At 39.4% G+C, this 15325-nt stretch overlaps 2 protein-coding genes and 1 pseudogene across 3 annotated transcripts in view; 2 read left to right on the top strand and 1 right to left on the bottom strand.

Moving 5' to 3' along the window:
- Positions 1-13207, top strand: part of LOC149394463 (long chain base biosynthesis protein 2a-like) — a 28092-nt gene extending 14885 nt beyond the window's left edge. Inside the window, exons 5-9 of the mRNA XM_089617201.1 lie at positions 11529-11690; positions 11788-11914; positions 12075-12241; positions 12344-12451; positions 12582-13207. Coding sequence (XP_089473327.1) covers positions 11529-11690; positions 11788-11914; positions 12075-12241; positions 12344-12451; positions 12582-12662 — 645 coding nt within the window. The 3' untranslated portion in view covers positions 12663-13207. The remainder of the gene's footprint in view (positions 1-11528; positions 11691-11787; positions 11915-12074; positions 12242-12343; positions 12452-12581) is intronic.
- LOC149394464 (kinesin-like protein KIN-14T) lies at positions 5741-10226 on the bottom strand (annotated as a pseudogene). The gene is made up of 11 exons (XR_016299747.1): positions 9998-10226; positions 9820-9903; positions 9566-9733; positions 9362-9468; positions 9090-9268; positions 8417-8578; positions 8110-8325; positions 7625-7662; positions 7399-7526; positions 6061-7304; positions 5741-5987 (listed from the first exon to the last, which is right to left on the bottom strand). The product of XR_016299747.1 is annotated as a kinesin-like protein KIN-14T (transcript).
- Positions 13208-14093: 886 nt separating the features above from the next.
- Positions 14094-15109, top strand: LOC149394465 (uncharacterized). The gene is made up of 2 exons (XM_089618342.1): positions 14094-14346; positions 14652-15109. The coding sequence occupies exons 1-2, from the start codon at positions 14094-14096 to the stop codon at positions 15107-15109; spliced, it is 711 nt and encodes a 236-aa protein (XP_089474468.1).
- The last annotated feature ends 216 nt before the right edge of the window (positions 15110-15325 follow it).

Below are 15325 nucleotides of genomic sequence, written 5' to 3' on the forward strand. Positions count from 1 at the left end.
ACGGAAAGTCAACTTTGCGAACATGGGGCAACTGAGATAAATCAATGTTAGAACGTCTCTAATGTAAAAAAAAAAAAGCTTTTAGCTTACACTTAAAACCCACACTCTAATATACCATCCTTTGCTATCAATCTAAAAATTCAGATATATGATATTTACACTAAATATTTAGCATGAGACTCATCAATATTGGCATACAAAGATGGGTCCCAATTTTCAAATGAAAAATAGCACGAACATAGAATTTAAAAACTAGACCATCTCAAGTGGACAAGTATACCATTTCTTATTCTATAGATTTTTGGCGCAAATAATCTCACATTTTTAAGATTCAATTATTTTCTCACCTTTTTTTTCATTTTAGTCCCTAATTATTGATTTTGTAGCATTTTTTCCTTTCCAAAGAAGCATTTTTTTTTAATAATAATATGTAGCATCTAAACAGCCTAATCACTAACTTGAAGAGGTTGTTTATGAAAGTTAAGTTGCTTTAACTGTTAATAGTCTTTTTGGTAGTTCACTCTTACTGTTTTTGTTTTCTGTTTTCTGTTTTTGTTTTCATATAGTTGTAGTCTGAAATTTTTAATTTGCAGTTGTTTTCAAATAACTGTTTGGTAAGGATTTCAGTTTTTTGTAATTGTAGTGTAATAATTCACATACGAATTAGGCGTCGAGATATATACTAATTAAAAGTCTTTGTTGTGAATATAATGGTCGTACCTTTAGTTATAATGATTGTTCACAAGTTCATCGGAAATCACCGTTTGTCTTTGTAGTCAATACAACAAATATCAAATTTTGATAATAACTAATGTTGACTAAAAATAGTGAAAACTTATGTGCTCGACGAGAGGATCACGACCAATTAACAATATGTAAAGTGGAGTTCCAATTGTTTAAAGTTTGTCATAATTGTAAAACTTAAAGTTATGTTTGTTTCTCATCTCAAAAACTGTTTTTTAGTTTTTGAGTTGAAAAAATTGAAAACAAAAATTGAAAACATGTTTGGTAAAGTGTTTTCGGAAAAAAAATTCAAAAAATTTTGAAGTTGTTTTGGAAAAAAGTAAAGAAAACTGAAAACAAATAAAAGGTGTTTTTGAAAAAAAAATTCTTCTCTTCTCTCATCTTTCTCCTCATCTTCTCTTTTCATTCTTTCAAAAACAAAAATGAAAACTATACCAAACACTTTTTTTCAGTTTTTTCATTTTCTCAAAAACAAAAATGAAAACTGTACCAAACAACTTTTTGAAAACAACTACAAAACAGTTTTTCAATACAACTACAAAAATTAGAAAACAGAAAACAAAAAACTTTTTGAGTTAACTACCAAACACAACTTTAAGTTTTTCAAGGAACGAAAACAAATTCGATAATCAAAAGTGAGGAAAATGAAATGATGTTAATAGAAGAGAAGGAGATGTCAAGAGGAGATATTAAAAAATATATAAAAAATGTTAAAAAAGTTTAGTGAAAAAATTGAAAAACACCTAAAAACTGTTTTCTGATTTTCTTCATTAAAACAGAAAACAGTTTGAAAACTTTTTAAGTTGTATTATGAGAATCATCAAACAAACAGTGGATTCGGTTTTTTTATAAAACTATTTTAGTTAGAAAAGTAAAAAACAGTTTTCAAGTTAATAAACAAACATGGTCTAAGATTTTGTCATCATTTCACAATTTTCTGTTTCAACTTGCTGGATCTTAAATAAGGATGTCTTTTTGTTAAAACAAAATTATTGGCCTATTAACGTGAGTATACCTAATTAGGGCTTATAACTCTTATCACAAATTAATTATTAATTGTCTTTTTTTTATAATTTTTTTTTACAAAAAATTGGCTACGTAAGCCACCTAAACTATAGGAATTGTAAATTAGCCAACTTTTGGTAAATACTTTGTAAATAGCCAACTTACATACGTGGCAGCCTATTAACTACATTTTTTTACATAGTTGGCTATGTAAGCCACCTAAACTATAGGAATTGTAAATTAGTCAACCTTTGGTAAATACTTTGTAAATAACCAACTTACATACGTGGCAGCCTATTAACTACATTTTTTACATGTTTGACTGGATTAAATAAGTATTTTATTAATCTGTTAATAAGTTAACTTGGCTATTTACAAGAAATTAACGAAAGGTGGGCTATATCCCAATTCACTATAACCGTGTGGCTATATAACTTAATAACCCTTTTTTATGTACATTGTGACTCGAACCTATGTCCTTACTTGGGAAAGAGGGTGCTTACCACTAAGCTACATTTCTTGCCTATTATTTTTAGCATTAACTCATCATAAGCAAACAATTCTTAACAAACATGATCAAAATTTCTAGATATTATGAAATATGATCTAAATCCAAAGTTGCAATACAGCCCAACGATCGCACGATGAAACTTCAGCAAGTTTTAGCTGTAACCCGTGTTTTTGAGACTTTGTATCCGAATGATGATTATGACCAAATTGCAAATGAAATAGCATTCTAGTCAGAAAAAAAAGGATATAGTATTGTTCCATGATGCAATAGTCATGTTTAGGAGCCATCCTGGCTTGTCGGTACGGAAGCCCACGGAAGGACGGAAATCCGCACGTGAAGACAACCTATCGGAACTGCCGCTTCCCGCGTGGCACGGAACGTGGCAGCTGACTTCCGAATGGCAGACGGAAATGGCAGGATGGCAGGATGTGGTGGATGGTGTCGGAAGGATTTAATGCCGAAACAGAGGGGAAAGAGAAATAAGATCGTTGCTTTTCATGAGGCATTGAGGCCTATGTCGCTGACTCACATAATAGTTGTTATTGTTTTTATTTTTTTTAATTCCTTATTGGAAGTTAATGGAAATATGGATTTCCATTAAGTTTAACGGAAATTCCATTTCCAATAAGCAATGGAAGGCAGCAAAATGCCTAATGGAAATACCATTTCCAATAAACAATAGAAGGTGGCTTATTGGAAATGAAATTTCCATTTCCTTCCAATAGCCAGGCAAAAGTGTCGTTGCACAAGATATAGAGCTTTGATGTTTTATTAGCTACTTGTCATTGGCTATAAAAGTGACAAAGAGGGATTTGGAAGTCATTTCTGTCAATTAGTCACGCTTCTGATTTTCCCTTGAAGAGCACTAGTTCTCTCGAAAGGTCGTGTCACCCTTTGTATCCTATTTTATCAATACAAACAATAATTTTCATTTTATTCTTCTCATGATAATTGTCGAACACATTATATCATGTGTATCGAGATATCACACCATCACCAGTGAGATATGTTCAGTCCGACTACGACATGCATGCCTAAAACTACAAGGTCTACACTATCTAGTACATATGATATGAACCAATTCACATACATAAGAGTATTTCGAGCTTCAAGAGCCTAACAAAGTTTTATTAAATCTCAGAGGTTTAATTACTATTTTTTAACTAAATAAAATTGAGAGAAATATTAATTTAACCCTAAATTTTGACGTTATATGCCACCATAATGCTTAAATCATGTTTTTATGCTTTATCTCAAGAATTGCGTGTTTAAAATTTTTATTGCAAAGAATAGTGTTTTTTTTAAGTTGAAAACCGGTCATTTTTCTTGATTTTTCTAAATATCTACAGTATTTTATTTGTTTATTATTTTGGGCTATATTTAACTTTATTTATTGTTTAGAATCTATTTAAATTTGAAAAAACGCTATTTTTGAAAGGATTTAAAATAAACGCTATTTTAAAAATATTACACCCTAAAAACGACATTTTCGTAACTTTCCCTTTTTATTTTGATGCATGATTTGTAACTTCTGGCTCCAATAGAGTAAGTGACTAACATGAGAATGAGATGAGAAAGCATGATCAGTTTGGACGTGATTTCATCACTACTCCGACAAAAATGGACTTCTCTGAGACACATTCACCAACTCCACGGCGTTCTGATCTCCACAGGCCTTCACGGCGACAATATCTTCCTCTCTCGCCTCGTCGACTCGTGCTCTTCTCTCGGCCACACGCTCTACGCCGACGCCGTGTTCTCTCACGCCGACCGACCCAACACGTACCTCTTCAACACCATGATCCGAGTCCTATCTCCTTCCCGGGCTTTACCCATCTTCAAAACAATCCTCGCCTCGGGCTCTCGACCCGACACGTACTCGATCCCGTTCGCTCTGAAAGCCGCGGCTGAGCTCTCCGCCGCCGGGGCTTGCCGCCAGATTCACTGCCACGCCGTCGCCGCCGGACTGAGCTCCGACGTCAACGTCGCGACCGCTCTGGTCAGAGCCTACTCTGTATTCGGATTCCTCCGCGACGCACGGAACGTGTTCGACGAAACGACGTCGAAGACCCACGTGGCGCTCTGGAACGCCATGCTTGCCGGGTACGCAAAGGCGGGCGATGTCGAATCCGCTCGGAAGGTGTTCGATGAAATGCCTGAGAGAAATTTGGTTTCTTGGACTGTTTTCGTGTCCGGGTTTGTTCAGGCGAGGCGGCCGAGAGAGGCTGCGAGGGTTTTCGAGAGAATGTGGGCCGACGGAGCCGAGCCCGACGAGGTCACGATGCTCGCGGTCGTGTCGGCTTGTGCTCAGCTGGGCTCGTTGGTGTCGGGGAAGAGAGTCCACGGGTACATCGTGAAACGCGGCTTCTTTTCCTCGAAGCTCGCTATCGGAAACGCGCTCATAGACATGTACGCGAAATCGGGTAGCGTGAGAGATGCGAAATCGGTGTTCGAAGCCGTCGGGGAGAGGCGAAACGCGGTGACCTACACCGCGATGATATCCGGGCTAGCCCTTCACGGCCTCGGGGACGAGGCCGTGAAGGCTTTCTCACGGATGGAGAGCGACTCGGTCGAGCCCAACGGAGCCACGTTCCTCTCGCTGCTCTCCGCTCTAAGCCGAGCCGCGATGGTCGACACGGCTCGCCGGTACTTCGACGAAATGGGCTCGCGATACAAGATTCGGCCGGGGATCGAGCACTACGGTTGCGTTATCGATTCGCTCGGCCGAGCCGGCCGTCTCGACGAGGCGATCGAGCTCACGGAATCGATGCCGTTCGAACCGAACGCAGCGGTTTGGGGGTCTCTTCTCGCGGCTTCGAACGTTTACAGAGACACAGAGCTCGGCGAGCGAGCTCTGCGACATCTTGTGGCGTTGGAGCCGTGGAATAGCGGGAATTACATGCTTTTGGCCAACACTTACGCTTCGCTCGGAGGCTATGGCGAGTCCGGGGTCTTGAGAAAGGCCATGAGAGACTCCGGGGTCAAGAAGACGCCCGGTTGGAGTTCCGTCGAAGTCGACGGTAACAAATTCCGGCGATTCGTCGCCGGAGATAAGTCGAACCCGGATTTCCTCTCAGCGTTCGAGATTTTGAATCGGCTTAACGTGGCCGCGGGTCTTCCTGTGAAAGAGGTCGAGTTTCTTGAATTGCACACATGAAAGAAACTAACTTATTAGGATACGGGAATCGAAGTTTAAAACAAAACGAGAAGAAGAAGAAGAAGAAAAAAACGAGAATGTCAAGTGATTTGAGGACATATCGTGACAGTGATACGCGTGAAGATTCTCTTGCAAGTACGTATCTCTGCGATAAAGCTACCTTGTTTTCGGCGACAGAGGTTAGAAAGATAAAAAAGAACAAACAAAGACATGATTCTAGATTTTCTTTTCCTTTTTGTCGATTTTCATTCTTTTTTTTCCAGTGGAAGGTTGTTTCCAGATTATTAAAAAAAGAAGGAAGAAAAACAAACAAAGAACAAATTCATGTTTTGATTCAATTTCTGTATTTCCTTAAATATAACATTCCTGTACAAAATTCTGAACCTGAATGAGCATGCGTGCCTCTTCTGAATTTATTGACATAGTAATAAAGTGAAACCATGAAACCGTTTCAGAGGGTCAAACCATGAAAGAACTCGTGCTCGAATCCCAAGTGTCGAAATCCTAACGCTAATAGAGCGGTGACCCACACGATCCTCAGTCTCTCCGTCAAAAGATGATAAATTCCTGCTGGAACAAGAGAGAAAAATGTTATGCTAAAGATAGATATGAAATATGCTGAAGATGATAAAACTTTGTTTACCTGATTTTTTTATTTTTTCTGGTGATCCCATTTGGGATCTGATTATATCCTTTTGATTTCCGTTATCCATAAACAAGGCTCTCTGAGCTCTTCTGTTGCGAATACCGGGCATCGACTTGATTGTGTCTATGCCTTTGTTTGAACTGATGTGGCTTCTTATCTCAGTAGCTACTGATGATGATTTGATCGAATCTCCTCTCGTCTCAAACACACCATCAACTGATTTCTCATTGTATCGATCGAGACCATCTGAACATGAAAATACACACAACCGTTCATCGCCATCTACAGAGGTACAATCTGAAGAACGCTGTGTGTTATTCTCTATTGCTTTCGACGTCACAGCCACTGTGTTATTCTCTTCGTCCTCGTCTCGGTTCGAGTCAAAACTAAATCTTTCGTCGGATTCAAAATCGCTGCAACGTATTTCGGTCGGAGAGAAAGAGCCGTCGCGTTTCTCGTCCTTCACCGACGCCTCGCTTACAAAACTCTCTGTTCGTGCCATTGTTTCAGGTACATCGAATTTCTCCGATTCTTCTCTCTCTCCCTTTCTCGTCTGTTTATTTTCCAGTACAGGAATCGCTAGAACCCTTTTGCTCTTGCGAGATATAGTACTAGTACCGACTGTAGGCTCGTTCTTGTGTAGCCTTAGCCAATTGTCGACCTTCGTTATATTCGTGGATCGAAAGTTACTATTTTTCTTTCCGAGGAAACCCTTGTGCTGAACCGAGCCCATCTTCGATGAAGTTTCGCGTTCGGTAACTTCGGTTACATCGTGACTGTATTCTGTTTGGTCGTCTGCGTTACTATTCGGGTTCAAAACCACCAAACAGCTGTTTCTTGAGACACTACATTCTGAGTTATATTCCGATCGGCGCTTTACCGGGAAACTCACAGACTCAGCGCGATGAGACGATGGCCTTCTTATTCTTCTTTTGACTGTCTCCTCGAAAGTTTGGTAATCTAAAGCCGATTTTCGCCTAGTACTACAAACCGTCGCTTTCATGAATCTCGGTGTCTCTGACATCGGAGCTTCTCTGGGCTCTATAGAATCGCTTTTCTTTGTGTCCATGTCGTTTAGTTTCGGCTCCTCCATAGGCGATTGACCTTTCCCGGTCAGTTTTTCTAATTCCCCGTTCAGCTTCACGATGCTTTTTCTGACTTCTTGTTGCTCGTCTTCGATCATCTTCATTTTTCCCTGCAGATTTGCTAGCTATCGAGACTTCTCGCCGCTCTCTTTCCTCCTGAGCGGTATCGATGAAATCGTTAGCGTAATTTTTTCAATTCCTTTCTTGGTAAAAGAAGAAGAAAAAATAAAGGCTTGTTGATTTCACTTACATTTGTCTCGGTATTTCCCAGGTTAATGCTTCGGACCCTAGTTGCGAAACCCAAAGAGCAAACAGTCTCACATATATCGTGCTCTTTGGGACTAATGTGCACAAGCATCAGAGTTTTCGAATCCTCTCCTGAAGTTGACAAGCGAGCAATATGGTCAAGCAAAGAAGGGTTTCAAGCTTTGGAAGTGCAAACACAGAATGTCTCTGAGCAGTGAAAAGCATTGTACCGAGGGAATCTTTAAGAACTTGCGTCAACTTGCTGTTCCTGCCCAGAGGTAAATGAGATTCTAGGGTTAAATATTTTCTCTGCATGACAAGCCAAGAATTATCTAACTAGGAGATAAAAGAACAAAACTTTAGTGTTACTGAAGCCTTCAACTCTGGAATATATTATTTCCACAATTCCTTTTCTAGAATCTTGAACTCCAAGTTAAGCGGCGAGCTCTTTTGTTGCTATTCATAAGGTTTTGTTTTTACGAAGAAATTATACAAAATAGCCGCTTGAAACTAATTGATTAGCAAAATAGCAAATGATAGAGTCAAAGTTCGGCTCTCTCCAAATTTTCTTCGACACTTGTCAATAAATTTTTTGGCGATTTCGCTAATTTTAGACAAACTTAAGCTACTTTACAAATCTATTAGTGACATTAAAGGATCATTTTCTTATGTTTTAGTATTTTTTTGATCAATAATTATGTGACTCAGTAGTTACCTTAAAGGCACATGACAATTTTTCTTGTGAAGAGCATGAATGACATCCCCGAGAGCAGAGAGCGATAAGTTGATTGCCTTGCCTTCATCGAGTCTCTTTCCCGACGCCTTTGTCTTGAGAACTCGTTCGCTTCCTCCGAGATCGATGAACCATATCTTGTTTGTCTCTCGACGCCTTTCGGGGGCGTTTAAACACGTGATCGATAGCCGGATTAAGCTGTGTAATAATAAGATACTCATTACGTCATGAAAAAAAAAATCTCGTCCATTTTTTTTTTCCCGCGCTGCGAAAGACTCTTTTTTTTTACCAATGCGATCTGCTCGAAGTTGTGTTGGAGTTCGTCGAAGCCGTTGATCTGTATCGACATCCTAATCTGTAGAGCCTAAGAGCTTGATTGAAGTCAGTCACTCGTATAGCCACAAGATTGTCGATTTCGATTCCTCCCTTTGGATCTGTTTGAATCGAGAGGCTACTCGAAGAAAAAAAAAATTAAGAAAATAATTATTTGAACTAATTATTTATGTATATATATGTATGCATATTTTGAAAATTAAATTTTTTACCTTTTTTTGTTTTTTTTTTTAAATTTAGACAAAGTATAGGATTTTTTCAAGTGTGCCCGGCTGAATAATTTTTTTCCTTAACACACACTCACTAAAATTAGCCAAATAAGTCACCGAAAGTCTGAGAATTGCTAGATAGCCAATTTTTTGTAAATCTTTTGTAAATAGCCACCTCAACTTATTTATGTCAATCATAAAGACAAAAATACCAAAAATTATGTCCCGTCTATTTTGGGTTTTTTTTTGTCTTTTTGAGTGCCGTAAATAAGTTGAGGTGGTTATTTACATAAAATTTACAAAAAGTTGGCTATTATACAAAACTCTATAAGTCAAATGGCTATATAGCTAAAAGACCCAAAAAATTTAGCATTTTTTTTTCAAATTTGCCCCTTTAATGCAAATCCTAGCTACACGCACCATGGTGGAATGGGATCCATTGGCTTAGTCGGGTGAGGAACGAGCAAGTCTTTGAGGTTTCCGATGTAAATCTCGAGCATACTAAAATCGAAAAGAAACACGTGATTGCTATTCGATGCCTGCTTAAAGATCGCCTCCATCGCACGAGACACTACTCCGGGGGTGTTTGGCGTACCTTCCTAGAAAAAAAAAAACCCCGTAAAATGATCTAAGAAAAAGGGTGACCCGAATTGACGGTCGGTAACTTGTGGAGAAAGTAAAGTTTAATTTACCATGGTGAAGCTTTTTCCCGTGCCGGTCTGCCCGTACGCAAATATGCAAGCGTGGTAACCGTCCAAGGCCGATTTGATCACCGGCTCAACCTCCGCAAATACTTCGTCTGAAAGAAGGAACAATTTTCGTGTCAAGAGTCTCGATCAGAGACAAAACCGGAAACAGTCTTGGAATTTTTATAATTCCCGATTTTTTTTTTTTACCCTGCGATGAGCCGGGACTGAAAACCTTGTCGAATGTATAGGTTTTGCTTTTGTTGTCGGATAGTTTCAAGAGAACGTTGCTCGAGTCCAAAGCTGCCACGGGCTGTGACCCATTAAAGCTCTCGCTCTCGGCGATCGGTCTGATGCGACAAAACACGCGAATATTGCCTGTAATAAATACGGAGTAAAATGTTCGTATAATTCCTCTTGTAACTTATTATATAATCATTGTTTGAAAATCTGCTAAAACCGACCTCTCAAGTCAAGAAACTCGTTTAGGATCCGCCTTCTCTGAGCGTTCAGATGAGTCAAGTAGTCGGTGAAAACAACGAGTTCGTCTGTTTGTTTGTTTGTATATATAAAAAGAAATGAAAATAAAATCAAGAACGTTATAATCTTCGATCGCTGACACGAACAATCTGATCGCAATACCTTCGATCTTTGAAATGGAAGCACGCGATTTGTCGTCGCACTTTTCTGTCGGCTTTGATTCGATGGACGATGATGATCCGTTTTTCATGATGTCGCAAACAGATTTGACCCAGTTTGAAGTGAGATTGGATTTCCATCCCAGCAGGGAATGAATTGTATCGCCGAGTTTGTGAGCCGGTTTTTTGGGCTCCATGGCCTTTATCTGCATTACAAGCTTTTTCATTCTCATTTCTTCATGGTCTGGTTTTTAAACAAGCAATAGTTTTTTCTATTAACTATCCGCGAAAATAAAACTAGTATTCTTAAAAAAGCCTATGAAATCAGGGCTATACCACCCCGGATGTAGCTTCAATGTCACTGAAGATTCCTCGCTTTGATAGCAAAACCACTTCGAGATTTCGTCCCCAGGAAACAGAAAGTCAACTTCGCGAACATGGGGCAACTGAGATAAATCAATGTTAGAACGTCTCTAATGTAGTAAAAAAAAAAAAAAAAAAAAAAAAAGCTTTTAGCTTACACTTAAAACCCACACTCCAATATACCATCCTTTGCTATCAATCTAAAAATTCAGATATGATATTTACACTAAATATTTAGCATGAGACTCATCAATATTGGCATACAAAGATGGGTCCCAATTTTCAAATGAAAAATAGCACGAAGATAGAATTTAAAAACTAGACCATCTCAAGTGGACAAGTATACCATTTCTTATTCTATAGATTTTTGGCGCAAATAATCTCACATTTTTAAGATAAGAAATTGTCCAATTCGCCACCAATTTTATAATTTTTTCTCACTTTCCACCAAAAGACTAATTTTTCCCAAAATGCCACCGAGATGTCAACATTGTTGACATTAGATGTCAACAATGTTTACATATCATAGTGAAGTGCAAAAATAGATGTCAACCTTGTGTGTGCATTTAGGAATACGCGCCGATATGCTTGGGGCTGGAAGACTTCTACATTCGGCGGCTGTACCTCCGAATCCAGGACTGTTTCGGCCGTCCGATCTCCAGCGCTCCGGACGCGTGGTTCGACGTCGTTGAGCGATTGTCGAACGACAACAACAAGACGCTCCAGAGAACCGAGAATTCGAGTCGGTGCTTGAACTTGGGATCGTACAACTATCTCGGCTTCGCCGCGGCGGACGAGTATTGCACGCCGCGTGTCCTCCGATCCCTCGCCACGTACTCTCCCAGCACCTGTAGCTCCCGCGTCGATGCCGGTTCGTCTTCTTTTTTTTTTTTTTTTTTTTTTTTTTAGATTTATGTGGAAAAAACACAGAGTTGAATTGATGAATGAATGAATGATATGTGAATTTTGTTCATTATAGATTTATGCAGGAAAAAAACACAGTTAAGTTGATGAATGAATGATTTGTGACAACTTTAAACCATTCTAAATAAAGGTAGAGATTTATTTACCATATAGGCATTATAGGTAGAGATTTGTGACAACTTTAAACCATTATAGTGTGAAGCCAATGAAGCAATCTTTGCTCATGATTTACTTTTTTTTTTATATAGGCATATACATATTTGGACGAGGCCCACAGCATCGGGGCGGTGGGTAAGAGTGGAAGGGGAGTTTGTGAGCTCTTAGGCGTGGACCCCGCTGATGTCGATATTATGATGGGGACTTTCACAAAATCGTTCGGCTCGTGCGGTGGCTATATCGCAGGATCCAAGGTTTGTTTTTCAATGTCCCGACTTCTTATCATAACTCTTTCAATCACGTCGTTAGCAAAAAAAAAAAAAAACAAAAACTAATTTAGATTATACACAGGAGCTAATCCAATACTTGAAGTACACTTGTCCTGCTCATCTTTACGCTACTTCGATATCACCGCCGGCCGCGGAACAAATAATATCCGCCATTAGAGTCATTCTTGGAGAGGATGGTACAGACAGAGGTTTGGACTCTCTTCTTCTTACTATCACTCAGTGTTATGTTTGTTTGTGAAGTTATTTATATGCAATGACCTATAATCTCATCTGCATCTTCAATATGTCCGAAAAGTTTTCAAGTGACCTTTTTTTATTTATATATTTATTTTTTTATAATCTCGCCAGGAGCTCAGAAGCTCAGAAGCATAAGGGAAAACAGTAACTTCTTCAGGTCAGAACTGCAGAAAATGGGTTTCGAGGTTCTAGGAGATAACGATTCTCCGGTTATGCCGATTATGCTTTACAACCCGGCCAAAATACCCGCCTTCTCGCGAGAGTGCCTCAAGCAGAATGTGAGTCCATCGTCCAGCTATATGGGATTCCCCGTTAAATCTTTTCAGTAAATGATATTGTTATTTTATTTTTATTCTAATTACTAAACGATTCGGGTACAGGTCGCTGTTGTAACGGTGGCGTTTCCAGCGACCCCGTTGCTATTGGCACGGACACGTATATGCATTTCAGCGTCTCATTCGAGAGGAGATCTACTAACAGCATTGGAGGTAAACTGACTATTTTATATATAAATCTATATATATATATATAGGCATTTTGAGTGTTCTAGTTAGAGTTACCAATGTCGTACTGGATTTTTGTGCCTTGAGATTGTTTTTGGGTTGATATATGATTCAGGTGATTGGCCGGGTTGGTGATTTGGTGGGTATAAAATACCTCCCCGCCGAGCAAAACAATAATGAGCTCCATAAGGACTGAATATGCTATCTCAACCCAAATGCTCGGTTCAAAGTTTTTGCAGAAGAAATACGGAGAAAAAGATAAGGTCAGGTAAACAAGAGACTGTGATATCTTGTTCAAGGCTTCAAACAAAACATGAGTCATTTGGTGAGAGGGTTTTCTATTTATTTTGTATTTTTTGGTTTCCTAGTTTGCTAAATTTTGGCCCGAGTTTTGTACAGTTGTTACGGTTATTAGATTTTTTTTTTATTTCTCAGACAAGTTTCCTTTTTCTACTTGCTGGATCTAAATTAGGTATCGATTTTTTTTTTCTTGATTAGGAATTGTTTATTTGCATTCCTACGTAAATAAACGTTATTTATGTTTGTTTTGGCTCAATAACGATATGGTTTAAACCAGTAACAGGTCATTGCTGCTCCTCTGTAATATCTTGTATAAGGCTTCAAACAAACATTAGTCGATTTGTGAGATAGTTTTCTAATTTTTGTAGTTTTCCAAAAGCTAAATTTTGGCCTGAGTTTTGTACAGCTGTAACGGTTATTAAAAAGCTGTTTGGTTTCTTACTCACTTTTTTTTACTTGGAAAATTTTTCTAAGTTGTATTTATTTTTTGTGAACAATGCGAAAAAATTAACCAATACCCAAACCCTTATGGCCACCACTCTCACCGCTACAAGTTTCCGAACGCGACGGCGGACAATAACTCGGCACCGCCCACAGACGCTGTACTCGTCGTTGGTGTCGGCGAAGAAACGGTTCCGTATGAATATCCAAATCTTGTATCAAATAAAAATGTGATTTACGTAATTAGCCTGGAAGTATAAGGTTCCGTTTGGAACCCGGAAAATAGGAGGGAAAGGAAAATAGAAGATTTGGATAGGCATTTTGGCAACGGTGGCGCGTGGTAGTGTCAGATAGTTACACTTTGACCCCTTTTTTTTCCATTCGTACTAGCCTCTTGAGCTATAGATTTTTGCATGGAAATCCTCTTTACTAACTTACATTCATATTAAAAAAATAATTATAATAATTGTTGTTCTAAAGTAATAACTAAATTTAATGAGTACTCGATACATTGATGTTACTGATAATTAGTAAAAGGATTAATTCCGTTTTTACCCCTTGGACTCGTACCTCGATTTCATTTTACCCCCTGGACTCGGGATTGTTGCAGAACTCATCTCAGAACTTAGACACGTGTTACAACTTGGCACTTCCGTCAGTATTTGGACATTAAATTTAACTTTTCGATGACGTGGCAATACTTTTAATAACTTTTAATATTTAAATATTATTATCAGATTAAATAATTAAGTTTTTATATCTCTCTCTCTCTCCTTTCTTCTTCTTCTTCTTCTCTTCTCTGCATTTTTTTCTTTTCTTCAATAACGAACAAACAGCAGATATCAATGGGTCCTCCGAATGGACAAGCCAAGACGAGGCAGCCAAGATGAATAGGAAAGGCGTGAAGTGGAGCCCGGAGGTTCTGGGCGCTCTGATAAAAGCCTTCTGCGACGAGGGCCTGAGAACCGAGGCTCTCGTAATCCAAAACGAGATGGCGAGAAAAGGGGTTTTTCCAAACGCAATCGTCTACAACACGCTCATGGGCGCTTACTGCAAATCCAACCTTGTTTGTGAAATCTCTCATCTTCAGCGCCATTTTCCTCTATTTCCTCTGTTTCCTCTTCATCAACAAGGACAAGGTGCTTAAAAAAAATCCCAGAAACACCAGGGAGAGAGAGGAATCTCGGAGATTCTCCCGTTAATCCATCTGAATATCTCCGGGGCTCGAGGCTGGCTTGTTTTCCTCGCCGGTCGTTCCCGAGATATTCACCTGAGCAGGGTTTGATCCGAACATGAACTCGTGCGGAGAGACATTTATGGGAATCGCAACGGAGCGTTGGGAATCGCGGAGCCAAATGCGGGAATCGCAGCAGGGATGGGCTCGCTCACTTTGGGGAACCCTAAGTTAAACATCGGCTGAGTTGGATTGTTGTTACTGGTACAGGGACGGACCCGAGAATCTCCGCCTCGTACTGGTACAGGCTTCAAGCACAGAGCCAGTCGACGGCGTCGTGTTTTTGGCCGGCGGTGTACGCGTCGGTGCTGCTGGGGGCGGTGTTCGGAGTGGTGTCGATGGCGGTCGTGGTTCCGGCGACGATGGTGACGTGGATCTCCATCGTGGTGCTCTTGGCCTTCTTCGGGAAGCCCCGGAGGGACTTAATGGTGGAGGGAAGGAAGATCACCGCGGAGATCGTGGGCTTCGTCCTCAGGATTTTGCTCAAGGAAGGCAATTTGGTCGCCGCTGTTTGTGCCGTCTTGGGATACTTTGCTCTCGGGTTTGATGAGTTTTGTTTATTATTGAAGAAAAGAAAAAAATGCAGAGAAGAAAAGAAGAAGAAGAAGAAGAAGAACGAAGAACGAAGAGAGAGAGAGAGAGAGAGATATACATACTTAATTATTTAATCTGATAATAATATTTAAATATTAAAAGTTATTAAAAGTATTGCCACGTCATCGAAAAGTTAAATTTAACGTCCAAATACTGACGGAAGTGCCAAGTTGTAACACGTGTCTAAGTTCTGCAACAATCCCGAGTCCAGGGGGTAAAATTAAATCGAGATACGAGTCCAGGGGGTAATCTTAGTAAAAATATACTAAAATAAAATAAGTTATGTTTAT

Source organism: Urtica dioica, chromosome 6, assembly GCF_054948205.1.
Source record: "Urtica dioica subsp. dioica isolate 48M chromosome 6, U.dioica_male_clone48M_v1_H2, whole genome shotgun sequence".
In the NCBI taxonomy this organism is placed as follows: Eukaryota; Viridiplantae; Streptophyta; class Magnoliopsida; order Rosales; family Urticaceae; genus Urtica; species Urtica dioica.

Bases quoted from the DNA above. Each gene is read 5' to 3' on its own strand.
- LOC149394465 (XM_089618342.1), top strand. From the start codon at position 14,094: ATGAATAGGAAAGGCGTGAAGTGGAGCCCGGAGGTTCTGGGCGCTCTG. The intron at 14,347-14,651 runs GTGCTTAAAAAA...TTACTGGTACAG, and splicing joins TCTTCATCAACAAGGACAAG to GGACGGACCCGAGAATCTCC.